Genomic DNA, 17,560 nt, shown 5'->3' on the forward strand with positions numbered 1-17,560 from the left:
GCAAAACCAAGCAAGTGGTGTTCTGTAATTCATATAACATACCCCACTTAATGGGATTAAGCTTTGTTATTGTCATCATCATCGTCGTAATACTTGTATCTCTTATGAAGGCTGGTCCTCTGCCGTCTTTTAATACGCTCAAGCAATTGAAGTTGGTTCTTCACTTCTTTGTGATCGCTATTATTCGGAATTGCTAGCGGAGGTTCTTCAGAGATCAGCTAATCTCAAAGATCTTTTCTTAGAAGTAAGTTTTGTTCATACATAAATTACATAATATGATACCAATATAAAGTTTTTACGACAATACTCATTTCATTCGTTCTTTAACTTATGGTTCAGCACGGCGAATGAGACCATAAATGTACAGAGCCCCCGTGGAATTCACCAGAACTTGTGCCTAGTTGTTTGTTGTCACACGTCAAGACCGTCGCCATAGGAGTATTCAAGGGGACGGAGGTTGAAACTCAGAGTTTGCTAGCACGACTTGAACGGAGCAACGAATGTCGACCTTCGGCAGTAATCTCCCCTGTTGTTTTGTTTCTCAAAACTATCACTATTCCCGTATAACCTCCTCTTCTTCCTAATCTTTTTGAGGTGATCTCTAGCTCGTCCTGCGATTTGACATGAAAGAAAAAAGTATCGCATGTTAAGAGTCCTTTCGAGACATCCGAGAAAATTACAACGAGACGTGTGTTATATATAGCTAGAAATGCTCAAATGCAGATCGAATACAAAGCGCGCATGACATTTCCAACAAACTTTCTACTAGTACAACTTTGACCGACACTGGCGATGCACATATGTCACAATAGGGTCGGAAATGCGCCAAGAAAAAGTCCGTTAAGGATACTGAACTGAATGAAATTTCATACGAAAACAGGGATTTGAGGGGGAGGCCATGCTTACACCAATCTTCGCCGCAGAGAGATACGAGATAGATATGTCGGTTGAAACACTACCGAGTCCCTCGCCAAATTCTAGAGAAATTCCAACAAGATCGACAAGGTTTGCAATTGCACCATTTGCCAACTTTCCACTTCTATCCTGCAAACACAATTAGATGACTTACGGTTAGGAGATGATGGCAGCCCCAAGATTCCTAGCTGGGTTGATGCCAATTCCGGTTATGGGGATGGTGGCCAAGTGCACCAAGAAAAAAACATGAAGAGATGATGGGAAAGGGTGGGGATGGGCGGAGGATTCAAGTTGGTAAATTCCGTGTTCTTTATTTAACTACCAAAAGGAAAACTAATAAGAAAAACATATCCAAAGAAAATGTCAAATCTTATGTGGCGATGACATGGATTGGCAACAAAAGAGGTTGCTGTCAACTTTAATTTTTTAATTAATTATTAAATATATTTTATTAAATTTTAATTAGTTTAATCATTTATTATAATCAATGTTGAGTTGACCAATGCAATTATCCTACTTTTTTTTATTTTAAATTTTTTCAATCAAGGAAGGTGTACAGATTACTAATTAAACTTTAAATATCATTTATTAAATTTTAATTAGTTTAATAATTTATTTTATAAAATAATAACTTAAATTAGGGTAAAGTACAAAAAACTACCTCAACTATTGATGTCACGAGACTTTCATACTTCATCTTTTAATTTTATTTTTTTTACTTTTCTTTATTATTTTATTATTTAAAAATTATTAAATGATTTTTTTAGTTTTAATAATATTTTATTAATTTTTTAATAGAAAATGGGTCCGGATCAAATCACGTCAACATTTAACTGAGAAATAAACGACTAAGCTAACGGAAGGTATAACATTGACATAAATTCTAAAAATGAAGTATGATATTATTAATTTTAAAAGATGAGGCATGAAAGTGCCGTGACACCAATAGTTAAAGTAATTTTTTTTACTTTACCCTTTAATTTTACATATCAATGAGAGAACAAAACTTTAAAAGATATCAAAGTGTCACATAAGTTGTCAAAATTTAAATTTTATATTCAAAATTTGACATTTTAACAAAAAATTATGTAATAATTTTATTCAATGATTAGGACAAAGCCTAACCTAAATCAGTCCAATAAACATGGCCCAACCAAAAGTACCTAATAAATTTTCAGTTTTACCCTTGACCATTTTTAATTCTGCCGTTGTTAATTTTCCGTTTGTTAGTCTTCCATTTTTTCTACTGGCCATCATCCACATAAAAAGGCCAAAGGACAAACCCACTCAAATTAGGGAACAAGGATCCTCTTCGGATACTTTTTGTAGAGATCTAGATAATCAATCAATTTTGTTCGTTTATCGTACATCGTGCGATTAGAAATCATTTTAAATTTTAAATTTTAAATTGAATATAAATAGTGTCTAACGAAACTGACTACGCAATATACGATGAACAGATAAAATTGATTGATCCTTGGATCCCACAAAGAGGATTCGGAGAGGATCCTTGTTCCAAATTAGGAACTAAAACTAAAACTTCGACATGGAAAGGGATTCTCTCCGGATCTATTTTGTGGACCATTTATCATATATCGTGCAGTCAGTTTTCGTCAAATACTATTTATATTTAATTTTAAACAAAAAAAATGAAATAATTTCTGACCGTACGATACACGTTGAATAGCTAAGATGTGAGAATCCTTATGATCCCTACAAAATAGATCCGGATAGGTTCCAATTCCATTTGACATATCAAAACACACCAATTGTACATAAATTCAAAAATGTTTGGTTGCGAACTTAACATTCCCCAGATCCGACTCACATAACAACTAAAAAGAATTAAAATACAGCTTAAATTACCAGCATTTCAAGCTAATTTGGCTTTTGATGATGATTTTTTTTTTTTTTTTGATGATGATTTTAAATTTCAAGAAATGCAATACAAAACTTACTTGCAAATGTAACAAAACGAGGAGGAAAGTGAACTAATTAGATGACTTACGGTGAGGCGGGGAGGGACCTTGAAAGAACAGACGACGAGTCCGGGTTCGACTCGGTCGACTCGGATTCCCGCGACAGCAAAAGCGTCGTAGAAGCACTTTCTCGCGCCGGCTGCCCATTCTGGAACCGCGAGTCGCGACACGGCCTCTGTCTCGACCGGAGTCAGCCCCAGAAACCTCTTCGCCCCCTCCATATTACTATTACCTTGTTGATTCGGATCCATCTCTCACGAGTCACGACTCGCTCCGGCCTGGTTCGAATTTAAACAGCAAAGACCTTGCTCACTGGAAAAAGTATGTACGTACGTATGGGGAAAATTTTTCAGGTAATGGATGACTGATACAGTGACATGGCCTGTATGTTGTGCTTTGGCTGGTCAGGACAAAACCAAATTCAGATCATCTCATCAAACTACAAATCCACAGTTGAACAGTTTAAAATACAAGAAATAAAGACACCGAAAGAATTACGAGGTTCGGCAAAATCATGCCTACATACTCGGAGAGATATTACTTTTCACTATGAGAATAACTAGTACAAGATACACTTGAGTTAAATCAACATAACTCAAACCCCAATCCCTTGTACACTCACAGAATTTTCCCAAGAACCTGAGTCTACCTCCAAGAGTTTCTCACTCTCACTCTCTATTTTCTCTCCTTTGTGTTCTCCTCCGGAAGTTCACACGGCAACTCCCTTTTTTATACCTAGCCTATGGAGTACAACTTTTTCTCCATGTGCCATTTAATGCATAGAAAATAAAACATGCACAGTTGCGTGCAAGCAAACACAAAGTCAAGATTTTCTTGCTTCCGACTTTGCTTGTGGCAGTCACCATGTCTTCCATGCCACAACCGAAAGCCAAGCATTCATAAAGTTACAATTACAAAATTGTTGCCGACTCATAAGTATATGAGCCAAACACAACACTGTATACTATCTTTATGACATTATTTACGCTAGCCGGAAGATGACGGGCTTAGTTTCACCATGTCTTCCATGCCACAACCGAAAGCCAAGCATTCATAAAGTTACAATTACAAAATTGTTGCCAACTCATAAGTATATGAGCCAAACACAACACTGTATACTATCTTTATGACATTATTTATGCCACAACCGAAAGCCAAGCATTCAAAAAGTTACAATTACAAAATTGTTGCCAACTCATAAGTATATGAGCCAAACACAACACTGTATACTATCTTTATGACATTATTTACGCTAGCTGGAAGATGACGGGCTTAGTTTCACCATGTCTTCCATGCCACAACCGAAAGCCAAGCATTCATAAAGTTACAATTACAAAATTGTTGCCAACTCATAAGTATATGAGCCAAACACAACACTGTATACTATCTTTATGACATTATTTACGCTAGCCGGAAGATGACGGGCTTAGTTTCACAATAAGTTACCAATAATGTGGTTCGAATTCGCTTTTTGCAAGAATCGAACCTATCTCGTAAAGAAAATAAATTAAATAAAAACAAAAAAAAGTTAATTGAAAAAATTGAACTCTGATTTTCTGCCGGAGTCTCCGACCTCCGCACCCACTCCCACCCATCTCTGCCTTCCCCTCAATTCTATCTCTTTCTACCTCTTTCTCCCTCCCTAGTTTTTGTTCTAACCCTCCCTTATGTCGGAGAAGGACACTATAAATTGCCATCGAGTAGACGTGGGCTTTGATCGGAAGTCAGCGACAGTAGATTTGAAAGTTGGATTTGTCATCGATCATACTCAAGCCCCTTGATAAGGTCAGAATGAAAGAAGTGAAAGTGAAGAGTAGAAGCTAGAGAATTAATGAGGGTGTCACATGTGAAATTATCACCAGTCGATGGAAGACTTGATGCAAAACCGAGCACAGTAGTGTTTTAGAATTTATACAGCATACCCCACTTAATGGGATTAAACTTTGTTGTTGTCGTCATCGTAATACTTGTATCTCTTATGAAGGCTGGTCCTCTTCCGTCTTTTAATACTCTCAAGCAATTGAAGTTGGTTCTTCAGTTCTTTGTGATCGTTATTACTCGGAATTGCTAGCGGAGGTTCTTCAGAGATAAACTAATCTCAAAGATCTTATCTTGGAAGTAAGACGTGTTCATACATAAGCTACATAATATGATACCAATATACAGCTTTTAAAACAATTCTAATTTCATTCGTTCTTTAAATTATGGTTCAGAACGGCGAATGTTACATAAATGTAAAGAGCGTACGTGGAATCCACCAGAACTTGTGCCTAGTTGTTTGTTGTCGTACCTCAAGACCATCGCCATCGAATTTTCAAGGGGAGGGAGGTTGAAACTCAGAGTTTGCTAGAACGACGTGAACGGAGCAACGAATGTCGACCTTCGGGAATAATCTCCCCCGTTGTTTTGTTTCTCAAAACTACCACCGTTCCCGTATAACCTCCTCTTCTTCCTATTCTTTTTGAGGTGATCTCTAGCTTGTCCTGCAATTTGACATGAAAGGAAAAAGTATCGCCTGATAAGAGTCATTTCGGGAACATCCGAGAAAATTCGAACGAGAGGTGAAGCGCGCATGACAAGGTAAATCCCAACACTAGAAACAGAAAATTGAAGAGAGATCATTTGCAACAAACAAACTTTCTACCAGTACAGCTTTGATTAATACTGGCGATGCATATACGTCGTACTAGGGGACGGAAGTTCGCCCAGAAAGTCCGTTAAGGATGCTGGACTGAATGGAATTTCATACGGAAACAGGGATTTGAGGGGAAGGCTATGCTTACATTAATCTTCGCTGTAGAGAAATACGAGATAGACATGTCGATTGAAACACTAAGGCCATCTCTAACTGATGGCTGGCCACATGGCTCGTTTTAGCCCTCTGACTCTCCAAGATTCTCCAAGATATTAATATTTTAACGAACAGTACAGGGCCATATTTGCCTCCGTCTCCAACCGAGGGTCAGAGGGCTCGTTTTGGCCCTGCCACAAAAAACCGTTTTCAACCGAGAGCCAAACATAATTTATTATTTAAAAACTACAACTTAAATGTTGTTTAAGTTTCATGTTGTTAAATGTTTTTTTTATGTTGTATAATTTTTATGTTGGTTAATGTTATTAATATTGATTAATGTTGTTTCATGTTACTTAATTTAATTTAATGTTGTATAATGGCTTAGGAGGTTATAGAAAAAAAATAGAATTAAAAAAAAATATGAAATAAATTTTGTGAAATAGAAGTTATAGGAAAAAAAATAGAATGAAACAAATTTTGTGAAATAGAAGTTATAGGAAAAAATGAAATTAAAAAAAAATATATGAAACAAATTTGTAAAATAAAACTTATAGGAAAAAAATAGAATTTAAAAAAAAATATGAAAAATAGAAGTTATAGGAAAGTTTTTGTAAATAAAAAATAAATAAAACTGTTAAAAAAAATATTCAAAGAATTCCTGTCGGTTATAACCGACAGGAAATCCAACATAAGCAAAAAAAAAAATGGCCAGCCTCGGGCTGGCTGGTTGGATGTAGCCAGCCCTCCAGCCCTTTAGTCCTCTCCGATTTCGTGGGATCCTCTCAGATTCCAGAACCCTCTACCCTAGCCCTCAGTTGGAGACGGTTTTCGGGCTATTTTTGGCTCTCTGGACCCTTCGTTTGGAGATGGCCTAAGGAGTCCCTTGCCAAATTCCAGAGAAATTCCAACCAGATCGACAAGGTTTGCAATTGCACCATTTGCCAAGTTTCCACTTCTATCCTGCAAACACAAACAAGAACTAAAACTAAATTTTTTTGACATATTAAAACACACCAATTGTACTCAAGTGTCCAACATAAAACTTAAAACTGTTTGGTTGAGAGGGCTAAGAAGTTCAATATGGTTATACTAGGAACTTGGTTCAAGTAATGGGACTCTATGTCATGCTCAATCCTATTTCGGGTGGAGATACGCTTACACATATTATGTTTCAAATAGGCAATGCAAAAGTGGTATATGAAACTTCCATCCTCATTGTGAAATACCCTCAACACGTCCCCTCAAACGTAGCGCTTTCTAATTTGTGGCCATTAAGTGTGATAGTCCTAAGATGTTTAAAGCACAAAATTCAACTCCATTGTGAGAACACCGTTGGGTTTGGTGACTTCGGTTTGAGCCAAATTGAGAATCCCACATCGGCTAGTGAGATGAGCATCTAGTGCTTCATAAACAATGGTACCACACATATTGACGAGGTTTTTTGGTAAAACCCTATACACCATTTTTTCGGGTGGCTAAAGTGGAAGAAATATCGCAATATCAACTCATGTGTCTGGGACCCGTTGGTGTGCTTTTGCACAACAATTGGTATCAGGCACCAGGCAACACTTGAATTGGTGATTGTCACAATATTTGAAGTTGGACATCTCATTTGGAATTTGTTGCATGTGGTCAAGGTAGAGCTCTATTTGTATTTGGATCGTGAGACGTGAATTTAAAGATGGCTCGAATCAAGCCAAAGTAGAGATTGTTGGTTTTTAGCTCGTGAGATGAGCATGTGCTTTATAAACAATGGTACCACACACACATATTGCTGAGGCCTTTTGGTAGCACCCCATAATTGTTTCTTCCGATGGCTAAAATGGGGGGAATATCGGCAATAGTGACTTTTGTGTGTGAGACCCATTGTTGTGATTCCTCACAACAAATTGTCAAATACTAATAGGTTTCTTATAGATTCTTAGACTTTATATATATATAAACCATATATTTACACTAAGTAAGTGGAGATTAAATTGGTTGCGAATTTGACATTTCCGGGATTCGATTCACATAACAACTGAAAAGAAATAAAATACAGCTTAAATTACCAACAATTCAAGCTAATTCGGCGTTTGATGATGGTTTTACTAATCCAAATTTCAAGAAATGCAATACAAAACTTACATGCAATTGTAACCAAACAAGGAGGGAAGTGAATTAATTAGATGACTTACGGTGAGGCGGGGAGGGACCTTGAAATAACAGACGACGAGTCCGGGTTCGACTCGGTCGACTCGGATTCCCGCAACAGCGAAAGCGTCATAGAAGCTCTTTCCCGCGCCGGCTGCCTGTTCTGGAACCGCGAGTCCCTACACGGCCTCTGGCTTGTCCCGAGTCAGCCCCAGAAACCTCTTCGCCCTCCCCATATTAGTATTACCTTGTTCATTCGGATCCATTTCTCACGAGTCACGACTCGCTCCGGCGTTGAAAACTTGGAATGTAAAGACCAAAGGCTGGCTTGAAAAAGTGCGAGAATTTATTTTTTCTATACCGTTGGTGAGCTGGTGTTCCCCTGCAATCAAATGATATCACATATCGTGAACAGTGAGCTGGTGTTCCCTCCAATCACATGATATCACATCTCCCGCTAAACATTGTTTGGTTTTTTTATTCAAAATAATTCTTTAGGTTTGCATAACTATTTATTTTGGTTTTTGAGATTTAAAATCGATATAATTGGTTTTGAGTTTGTTCATCATCAATCATTTTGATCATTCCTTGAAAAATCTTCATTAAATAAGGATAAAATTATAAAAATACCATCAATTTTTGTCAAATCATTTTGACCTATTGTTTATTAAATTGAGGGTAGTTTTGTTATTTTAATGTTTATTTAACATAATTATTCACGGAATGACCAAAATGATTGATGTTAGACAATCTCATTGACCACTTATATTGATTTCAAATCTTAGAAATCAAAGTGATGAATTATACAAATATCAATAACCATTTTGCCTAAAAAATCTTTTGTTTAACAAAAATTAGTTAAATAAAAACAAGAACAAAAAACTTGACGAATGCGGAATGTCTCCCTCCTCGGCCCCGATCCCCACCTTGAATGGCGACTCGCTTCCTATCTACGACGACCACGAGGGTCTCAACTTCCTCGAGGAACCCATAAATCACAACACCGCCGCGCCACACCATTCAGTTCCAGACCACTACAACGACGACGATGACAATTACACCGATCTTGAGAACTTCTACGATGTCGAAGAGGACGCGCATAGGAAATGATGGCAGCCCCAAGACTCCTAGCTGGGTTGATGCCAATTCCGGTGATGGGGATGGTGGCCAAGTGCACCAAGAATAAACACGAAAGAGATGATGGGAAAGGCAGGAAGGAGGCAGATTGTCTGCACTCCTGTTTGGATGTCATTCCTATCCTCTCCTATTTTTGCGGTCACGATTAAAACACATCGATAGTTTATATTCCAATTACTTTTTGTCTTATTATTTTTATAAAAAAAGAAATCAATATAAAATATTGACGTGACGTAACCGTGACCAAACAAAATAAAAGTGGATGAGAAGAACACCCAAACAGAAGAGCAGACAATATGCCTCCATGCAGGAATGGGTGGGAAAGGGACGAATGGGTGGGGATGGGCGGAGGATTCAAGTTCCATCAGGGTATATTCTGTGTTCTTTATTTAACTAATTTAAATTATATTCTGAAAATAAATATTAAGTGCCATTATTAAAGAAATGATGCAAATGACCATTTACACAGTGGGCAACAATAGGCCTATGTGTTGCCATTAGATTGGGATAATTGTGAACTCGTCCATGTGCTATAGCCCATCATTGTTTTGCTTTTGAGGTCTCGTGAGAAATTCTTATGTTTGGCGACAGTAGTAGCAGTGCTTGAATACTAACCAGATAAACATTCTCTAAGCAGTATGTTTGTTCTTTAAAAAATTATAGATGCACGTTAATATTGTCGAAAATGTAAGTTACATGTTTGTACATTTTGTTCAATATCAAATGCATATCAACAATATGTTCTATTCCATGGCAAAACAAATGTTAGAACATGTACGTAAGTGCATGACGCGCGTAAATGAAATCATTTCCATCTTGTTTATGACCTTTTTTTTATTTTTTTTATAACAAGAATAACTATGAAATCTTTGAACGGACAAAAGAGTGAACTTTTTGAACTAAATACAAAAATGATACTTTTATCATATTTTTCATACCATATTTATATAATTTTTTTAATAGAGATGTGACCTCTAGAGATACCTTCATATATATGAATGTGGGAATGACTGATTAGAGTTTGGGAACGAGACCAGCATTTAAACGAAACAATGAATGTCGCCCTTCAACTATTATCTTTCTCGTTCATTTATTTTTGAAAATTACTATTGTTCCACAGTAACTTTCTTTTCTTCCTAAAATCCTTGTTATCTCTAGCTCATGCTGTAATTTGACATCAAAATGTTAGGTAATCTCCAACCGAAAGAAGGCCAAGGGGCTATGTTTAGCCTTATAGCTCAACAATAAATTATTTTTTAATGAACAATGACATACCATAGTTTATACCATCTCTGGCCGAGGAGACCAAAAGGTCATAGGCCAAAACATAGCGTTTGACAAAAAACCTATATCCAACCCAAGGGGGCTTTTTTTTAGCCCCCTCAATAATTTATTATTTTAATTGAATTAATATGGTTAATTGAATTAAACTATCATATTAAAATAAGGTTTTCAGACATTTTGAGTGTCACTTGTTGCTAAATTAATAAGCTTCCGGATTTCTTATTTTTATATAATGAAAATGATATGAAGAATTGAAATAAAATGAGGTAATATAGTATGGAATGATGAAAATAATGTGAGAAATGGGATAGAAATGACTTAGGTATTTATAGGAAAAAAATTTAGATTTTTTTTTTAAAAAATTTTGTTTAAAAAAAAAAGAGTCAAATCCAACAGTAACCTGTCGTCAGCATGACGTCAGGTAGCATGTGTTTGGGCTAGGCTATCGGGTTAGCTGGCTGACTGTTCTTGGCCAGCCTGTTGGCCGGTTCTCCAATTTTTGGCCGGATGGAGCCCACAAATCCTTTGGCTTAGCCCTCGGTTGGAGAAGGTTTTCGTGTCAAAACCGGCTATTTTTTGGCCTATGACCCTTTGGCCGGGTATGTTGGAGGTGGCCTTAAAGGTCTCTTCGGGACATCCAATGATTAAGATTGGAACGATACAACGATCATCTGTGTGTTAACCAATTAGCTCTTAATCTCATGCTACTTCGATCTCTTTTTCTAACGTCAGAAGATGTTCAAAGTTCAAATTTCCTCCTAGTTGACTAAAGAGATTGGAAAATACCAAGCGAAATCGTAGCACATATTCATCAAGAAGAAGAGGATCGGAGTGGAAAGATTTGGCTTACATGAAGCTTGGCAGTTGACACATAAAAGATGGAAATGTCGACAGAAACATTCATAGCCCATAGGGAGACTTGGAATTGCACCATAAGCTAAGGAACCACCAACTATGTCAACGAGGTTTGCATTTGTACCATTTGCCAAATTTCCATCTCTATCCTGGAAACAAATTATTAAGAAGAACATTCAAAATCTCTCACATGAAACTAAATCTTTTTAATATTCGTTTAGAAGTGCTTTTAAAAAGATTGAAAGCACTTTTGATGAAATTGATTTTGAATTCCGAAAGCAATTTAAGTGCTTTTGGAACAATCACTACATATGTAGCCCTTTAAGTGTTTTCTCATGATCTACTTAGAATTTTAGTAAGAATTGGTTTCAAAAACATTTTCATCAAAAGTACTTTCAATCATATTAAAAGAACTTTTGATTTCTAGCTAAAAACTAAAAAACAAAATGTTAAAATATTATGCGAAGAGACTTCAATCTTACAAGTAGGCCCTTTATTTTTTTTATTTTTTATTTTTTTGAAAAAGGGACCAGCTGGTGGCGAAGTCATGATATTCTACTCTTTTGAGGGTCGGGAAAACTTACATATGTATTTTAGCCTCTTCTAGCCATCATCACTGATTCACCATTACCAAGAATCAAACTCAAGACAAACCGTATGAAATATAGACCTAAAATTTGCTTTAATCACTTTGGACACCCCGTGGTGGTTCAGTCATATGAGTAGCCATAGGATAATGCTTTTCATGAAAATAAAACTAGTTAGGCTTAGAGTCTACATCTGAAATTTCCTGAAGTACTATAAAAACCTTAAACAATCTACTAATTTAATCGATAAATAAAATTAAAAAAATCCAAGTTAATTAATAATTAAATTCAAAAAATATTTAAATAACAAAAGCGAAACATGTAGATTAGTTGAATGACGATAAGGCGGGGAGGGACCTTGAAAGTGCAGACGACGAGACCGGGGTCGACTCGGTCGACTCGGATACCTCTTACAGCGAAGAAATTGTAGAAGCTGGACTTTCCGATTTGGAGAGCAGGGATGGCGACTCACGACACGGTCTCTGACGCGTCCGAGTTCAGCCCCAGAGACCTCTTCGCCTTCTCCATCAGAACTTCCCTGAACCTATAACCTTCATCCGATTGATCAATAAAGAATAAACAACTCAGCACGACTTAACCGTTAAAATGTCAAGAGCAACTACCAAATTTAGTCTTGGTTTCGTACTGAAGTGATTCTGAAAAATGTGACTATAAAAGCTTTTTTTTATTTGGTAAACATTCAGCTTCAGTTTTTTTTTCTTCACAATTTTGAATGAAAAAAATGCTAAAAACACAAAAAAATATTTTTTTCTCACATCATAGCAGAAGAAATTTTTTTTTCAAAGTACAACAATACCTAACCAACCCCTGTCAACTAGCTTTATTGTATTATTGGGCTTTTTATAAGGTTGCGAAACTATTTGTATTGGCTCTTTGGTGATTGACAGTTACACAAACATGTGATGTTATTAATTTTTTCATTATAATATAGATAAAGCATAATGAAATGATTGACAGTTAAAAACATTTTTAATGAGATGTCAAATTTTAAACATAAAATTTAAATTGAAGCCTATGTGGCACTTTGATGTTATTTTTTTAGTTTTGATTTTCACTCGATATGTCAAATTAAATTATTATTTATTATGTTATTTACTTTTTACAATGGTAATAAATATTTTTAGAACAAAAGTAAAAAAATAAAAAGTATTTATTAATCAATTAAAAATGTATTTGAAGTTGTTGTCAAGTTTGACAGCAACCACCTTTGTTGTCAATCCACGTCATGCCCCATAAGGATTAACATTTACGTTGAAAAACACTCATATTATTTTTTTTACTATTACTACTAATGTGGACTTTTGGCATCTCCTTTAGAGATACTCTAAATGATGAGTTGTATAGTATTAATAAATGAATACAGGTCTACGTTCAGTAGTCTAGCCTACTAGAGTCCGATTTCTTTTCTTCATTTTTTGAACAAACAATATTACATTATAAGGGAGTGAGTAGGCTTAGCTTCATAATGAGTTCCAATAATATGGTTCAAATTTGGCGAGAATCGAACTTAAAATCTTTCACTTAGAAGTGAAGATGAATACCACTAAACTGTAGTACTAAGTAATCATAGTCGTACTTTTAACAAACTTTCTATGTTTCGATTTAAGTCAACTGTTCAATTACTTACAGTTAATCTTTCACCGCTCATTTCCCAAACTACAATCTTCATCGGAGTTCCCCGTTGTCATAATTTTATCTGTTGGACGCATGCATAAACATTCTTCAAGTAGAAAACTCACAGTAGTGTGTGATATGAAAATTTCATTCATAGAAGCAGCCTTTTACTTCCATGCACCATGTAGTGAAATTTAACACTTCCTCGCCTGCATAATTGAATTCTACATAAGAATTCCTATAACTTTTCGAAATGAACGAAGCAGATAGAAGAATAACAGCCGCGCTAACTACTAATCGCTAACTACTAATCGATCTTAATCGGCCTTAATCTCTTACATATAAATCATATCTTGTGTGTATTACAAGAGGGAAGAATATGGGCTAATAATCAATTTGGTTACGTCCTTCTAACATTCTGATTATTTTAAAAAATAGTTACAAGAAGAAACCAACCATAAATGGATAGTGCTCTTCACGCATACCGTTTATACTTGTATATGTGGAAAGGACTCAGAGTTTGCTGGAAGACGAACGAAACAACGAATGTCGACCTTCAGCAATAATCTCCCCAGATGCTTTGTTTCTTAGAAGTACATAGGTTCCAGAATAACGTCCTCTTTGTCCTAACCGTTTCGAGGTGATCTCTAACTCATCCTGCAATTTGAGAGATCGAAAGTGATCAGATGCTATAGCTCTCTTCGAACAATCTGATAAAATCAGAACGATACAGAGAAAAGATGTTCAAGCAAGAAATATCCAAACGAGAATCATATAACACCAGCACAAGACGAGTAGGAAAAATCCCAATATTAGAAACATAAGAACATAGCCAAATGTGCATGGAAATGATCCTAAAAGATTGTTTAGAAATGATAATCATTCTTTCCCTTTGACAAAAAATACTCACGGCAGATCAAACTCATATTCATGAGAGTTAAAACCTATGACCTTGAGAAAAATAGAGAGACAAAACTATCCATTACAGTAACCAAATTCTGAAAATCAAAATATGAAGGGAAATAATTCCGATCCATCGAAACCAGACCTATAATGGGTTTTCCAGCACATAGTTCATACATTTGCAAGCTGTTAGATTGAACGTGGACATGTATGGCCAATTCAGAGGTTGCCATGGAGAGCATAAATCTGAAACAAAAAAAAGGGGATTTACTACTTAGTGAAAGCTTTGCTTACATTAAGCTTCGCATTTGCCATGTACGAGATGGACATATCCACTGAAACGTTCATAGGGATATGTGGAACAAAAACAGTAGAGGCACCAACCATATCAACAAGGGTTGCAATTGCACCATTAGCCAGATTTCCAGCTCTATCCTGCAAACAATAGAAACACATTTCCAAAATTACTCACAAGCAACTCGTGTTTTCAATAAATATCACCAATACTAATTGCATCAAATCCCACTAAAAAAATTTGAGCTGTTAGGAAAAGAATCAAAGGTTTCTATATCAATCAAATCCACCTGTGAATTTGACAATTCAAGATAAAAGCTTGATTCTTAAATACTCAAGATCCTCCACTCGAGAGTCTGAATCCCACATCGTGCAAGGGAAGCTTGGCTAATAGTTTAAAATCAATGGGACACTCCCTCCTATTGCCAATTGGTAATGCCTCACATTCCAAAACTTCCTCTATCCTACGAAGACTTAGAAAGAGACTATAAGAAAATATATGGCGTACTTGAGCTAAAGGTAGACTTAGGGCAAAACAGAGCGCAGTTGTAAGATTAATACCGCGGACCCGACATAGTGGGATTAAGGCTTTGTTATTGTTGTAAAGCTACAAGCTCAATTGGAAGTTATTCACCCTAATTTTGTATATTTTTTCGCTAGAAAACCTAATTTTATTTTTTGTACTCTTAATTAATCCAAATTACTGATGGATTCAAATCCTAACCTAGCATAGATTAGTTATTAGGATTTTAATAAATAAAAACGGAAGCTAATTCCAGAAATTATACGAGGAAAAGTGGGTGAGCGGTGGGAAGACTCACGGTGAGGCGGCGAGGGACTGTGAAAGTGCAGACGACGAATCCGGGTTGGACTCGGTCGACTCGGATGCCTGACTCAACGAAATGATCGTATATACTCCTGTCGCTTGGAAAAACGAGTCGCGACACGGCCTCTGACTCGTCCTGCGTCACCTCGAGATACTTCTTTGCATCCTCCAATTTCGGAGCCAAACTCTCTTCTCTCATCTCTCTGGAAGACTGGAACAACGAAGAAGAACGTTGAAAACCCCAAAAATGTCCGAACTACGGGCAGGGAACCAAAGTGCTTCCGCGTAATTGAACAAAGCCGGTTCTGCAGGGGTAAATTTAAGTTTTACTTATTCATCTTTTTAAATTCACTAGCCATGCTCTCACGCGCACAGAAAATATTTTTTGAATCATAATATGTTAAGCGTAACTTACACGTTTTAAATGTATTTATATACGTAAATTGATAAAAGAAAAGTCAAATATTTGAAGAAAATTAATAATGTTAGATCATGCTATAAAAAACCCTCATAAACCATTTAAAGCAACTGAATCCATATAATAAAATCGATCTGTATCAAATTTACATTAAGAATAGAGAAAATAATATTTAATAAACAACTGGTTGAATCACATTATTACTAGCCCATTGTGAGGCTAAGCCAACCCCCTCCCCTTTAGTGTAGATAATATCGTTTGTTTTAAAAAAAAATTATTTGACAACTAAATTAATCACATTATTATCTGCGTGCGAAAGATCTTTTTTTATAACCGACATTACACGTCTCTTAAGATGTTTTGAACGTGTTTAAAAGTAGAGAAAATAATATTAAATGAACAGCTGATTGAATCACATTATTACTAACTTATTTTGAGATACTAATTAAAAAAAAGTACAAAAATAGTAATTATTAAAAAAAAAACATTGTTTAAATGACAAAAATACCCCTGCCACATTTGATACATTATTTTGGGTTGCTTTTGAAGATTTTGTTTGAGGAGCATTTTTGTCCAAATACTTTTGTTGAATCTTGTGACACCAAAAAAATAGTATTCACCTTTAGTGTTGGATTTATATAGACTCGTTTTGATAGTCGAAATTTGAAAAAGTTGTATGATATGTAAAAATAGGTCTGTCCACCACCAAATTTAAAGGTGCAAGGGGTAATGAGATTAGAGTTTATTAAGGTGATACATAGTATCGAATTCGCAGAGTTTTTTAACTGTTAGATATGTAGTTAAAAATACAAAAATGAATATCTAATGGTTAAAAACGTAGAGTATCGTATTGTTAGCCAGCACCTAGGACAGGATTATTTGTTTCTGTTGGAAGAGGAAGTAGCATCTAGCCTTCCAAATATGCCAACAAGAGAAAGCAAAAAAAGTCAGTATCCTCTCCAGGTCGGCCTTTAAGTTTTCGTTGGACCTGATAATTGCAAGAAGCCAATTCAACCATGTTGTAATCTCATTCCAGTTTACCTTGTAGTTTAAAACTCCACCAAACCATGCAGTTTCCACCCACGGGCAGAGGAGAAATAGGTGCTCAATCGATTCCTCTTGAGAGTTGCATAGGGGGCATAAAGGTGAAGAGGCAGATTTTCGTCTATAGAGAGCTACAATTGTGGCCAGGGCATTATGCAGGGACTTCCACATAAAGCACTGGATTTTTTTGGGGGGTTTTAAGTTTCCACACCAACTTCCAAAGCGAATCCAAAATAGATATAGACAATGACGATCTGAGGTTGATCCTTGGAATCACTCAAGAATGTGCCCAGTGGTAGCCCGACTTTATTGAATAGAGCCCTCTTTTAACTAAAAATTATGTAATAACTTTATTCAATGATTAAGACAAGGTCTAACCTAAATCAGTCCAGTAAACAGGCCTAACCAAAAGTACCTAATGAATTTCTTCTTCCGTTGTTAATTTTCCGTTTGTTAGTCTTCCATTTTTTCTACTGGCCATCATCCACATAAAAGAATCCAGATCCTCTTTGTGAGGATCCCAGAGATTCGTGAATTGTATCCGTTCATCGAACATCATGCGATCAAAAATTATTTTAAATATTTTTATTTAAAATTAAACATGAACAGTACCTGATAAAAACTGACCATACAATATACGATGAACGGATATGATTCACGGATCTCTAGGATCCTCACCAAAATGATCCGGAGAGTATCCTGTTGGCACATAAAAAGGCCAAAAGACAACCCCACTCAAATTAGGGACTAAAACTT

General features: G+C 36.0%; 2 protein-coding genes and 1 pseudogene across 4 annotated transcripts; all 3 read right to left on the reverse strand.

The window, feature by feature from the left end:
• Positions 1 to 259: 259 nt before the first annotated feature.
• Positions 260 to 3,582, reverse strand: LOC137741330 (uncharacterized). The gene is made up of 3 exons (XM_068481051.1): positions 2,924 to 3,582; positions 907 to 1,044; positions 260 to 611 (listed from the first exon to the last, which is right to left on the reverse strand). The coding sequence occupies exons 1-3, from the start codon at positions 3,143 to 3,145 to the stop codon at positions 465 to 467; spliced, it is 507 nt and encodes a 168-aa protein (XP_068337152.1). The 5' UTR covers positions 3,146 to 3,582; the 3' UTR covers positions 260 to 464.
• Positions 3,583 to 5,230: 1,648 nt separating this feature from the next.
• LOC137741441 (uncharacterized) lies at positions 5,231 to 8,087 on the reverse strand (annotated as a pseudogene).
• A 5,138-nt stretch (positions 8,088 to 13,225) lies between these two features.
• Positions 13,226 to 15,694, reverse strand: LOC137742575 (uncharacterized). Of its 3 annotated transcripts, XM_068482484.1 has the most exons (4): positions 15,305 to 15,694; positions 14,517 to 14,657; positions 13,805 to 13,976; positions 13,226 to 13,528 (listed from the first exon to the last, which is right to left on the reverse strand). In XM_068482484.1, exons 1-3 carry the CDS (start codon positions 15,539 to 15,541, stop codon positions 13,833 to 13,835), a joined length of 522 nt encoding a protein of 173 aa, XP_068338585.1. In that variant the 5' UTR covers positions 15,542 to 15,694; the 3' UTR covers positions 13,226 to 13,528; positions 13,805 to 13,832. The 3 variants fall into 3 exon arrangements, with proteins under 3 accessions (XP_068338585.1, XP_068338584.1, XP_068338586.1); XM_068482483.1 differs by lacking the exon at positions 13,226 to 13,528 and having other exon boundaries at positions 13,637 to 13,976; XM_068482485.1 differs by lacking the exon at positions 13,226 to 13,528 and having other exon boundaries at positions 13,637 to 13,976; positions 15,338 to 15,691.
• Positions 15,695 to 17,560: the final 1,866 nt, after the last annotated feature.

The sequence above is a fragment of the Pyrus communis genome, chromosome 8 (genome assembly GCF_963583255.1).
Source record: "Pyrus communis chromosome 8, drPyrComm1.1, whole genome shotgun sequence".
NCBI classification, from domain to species: Eukaryota; Viridiplantae; Streptophyta; class Magnoliopsida; order Rosales; family Rosaceae; genus Pyrus; species Pyrus communis.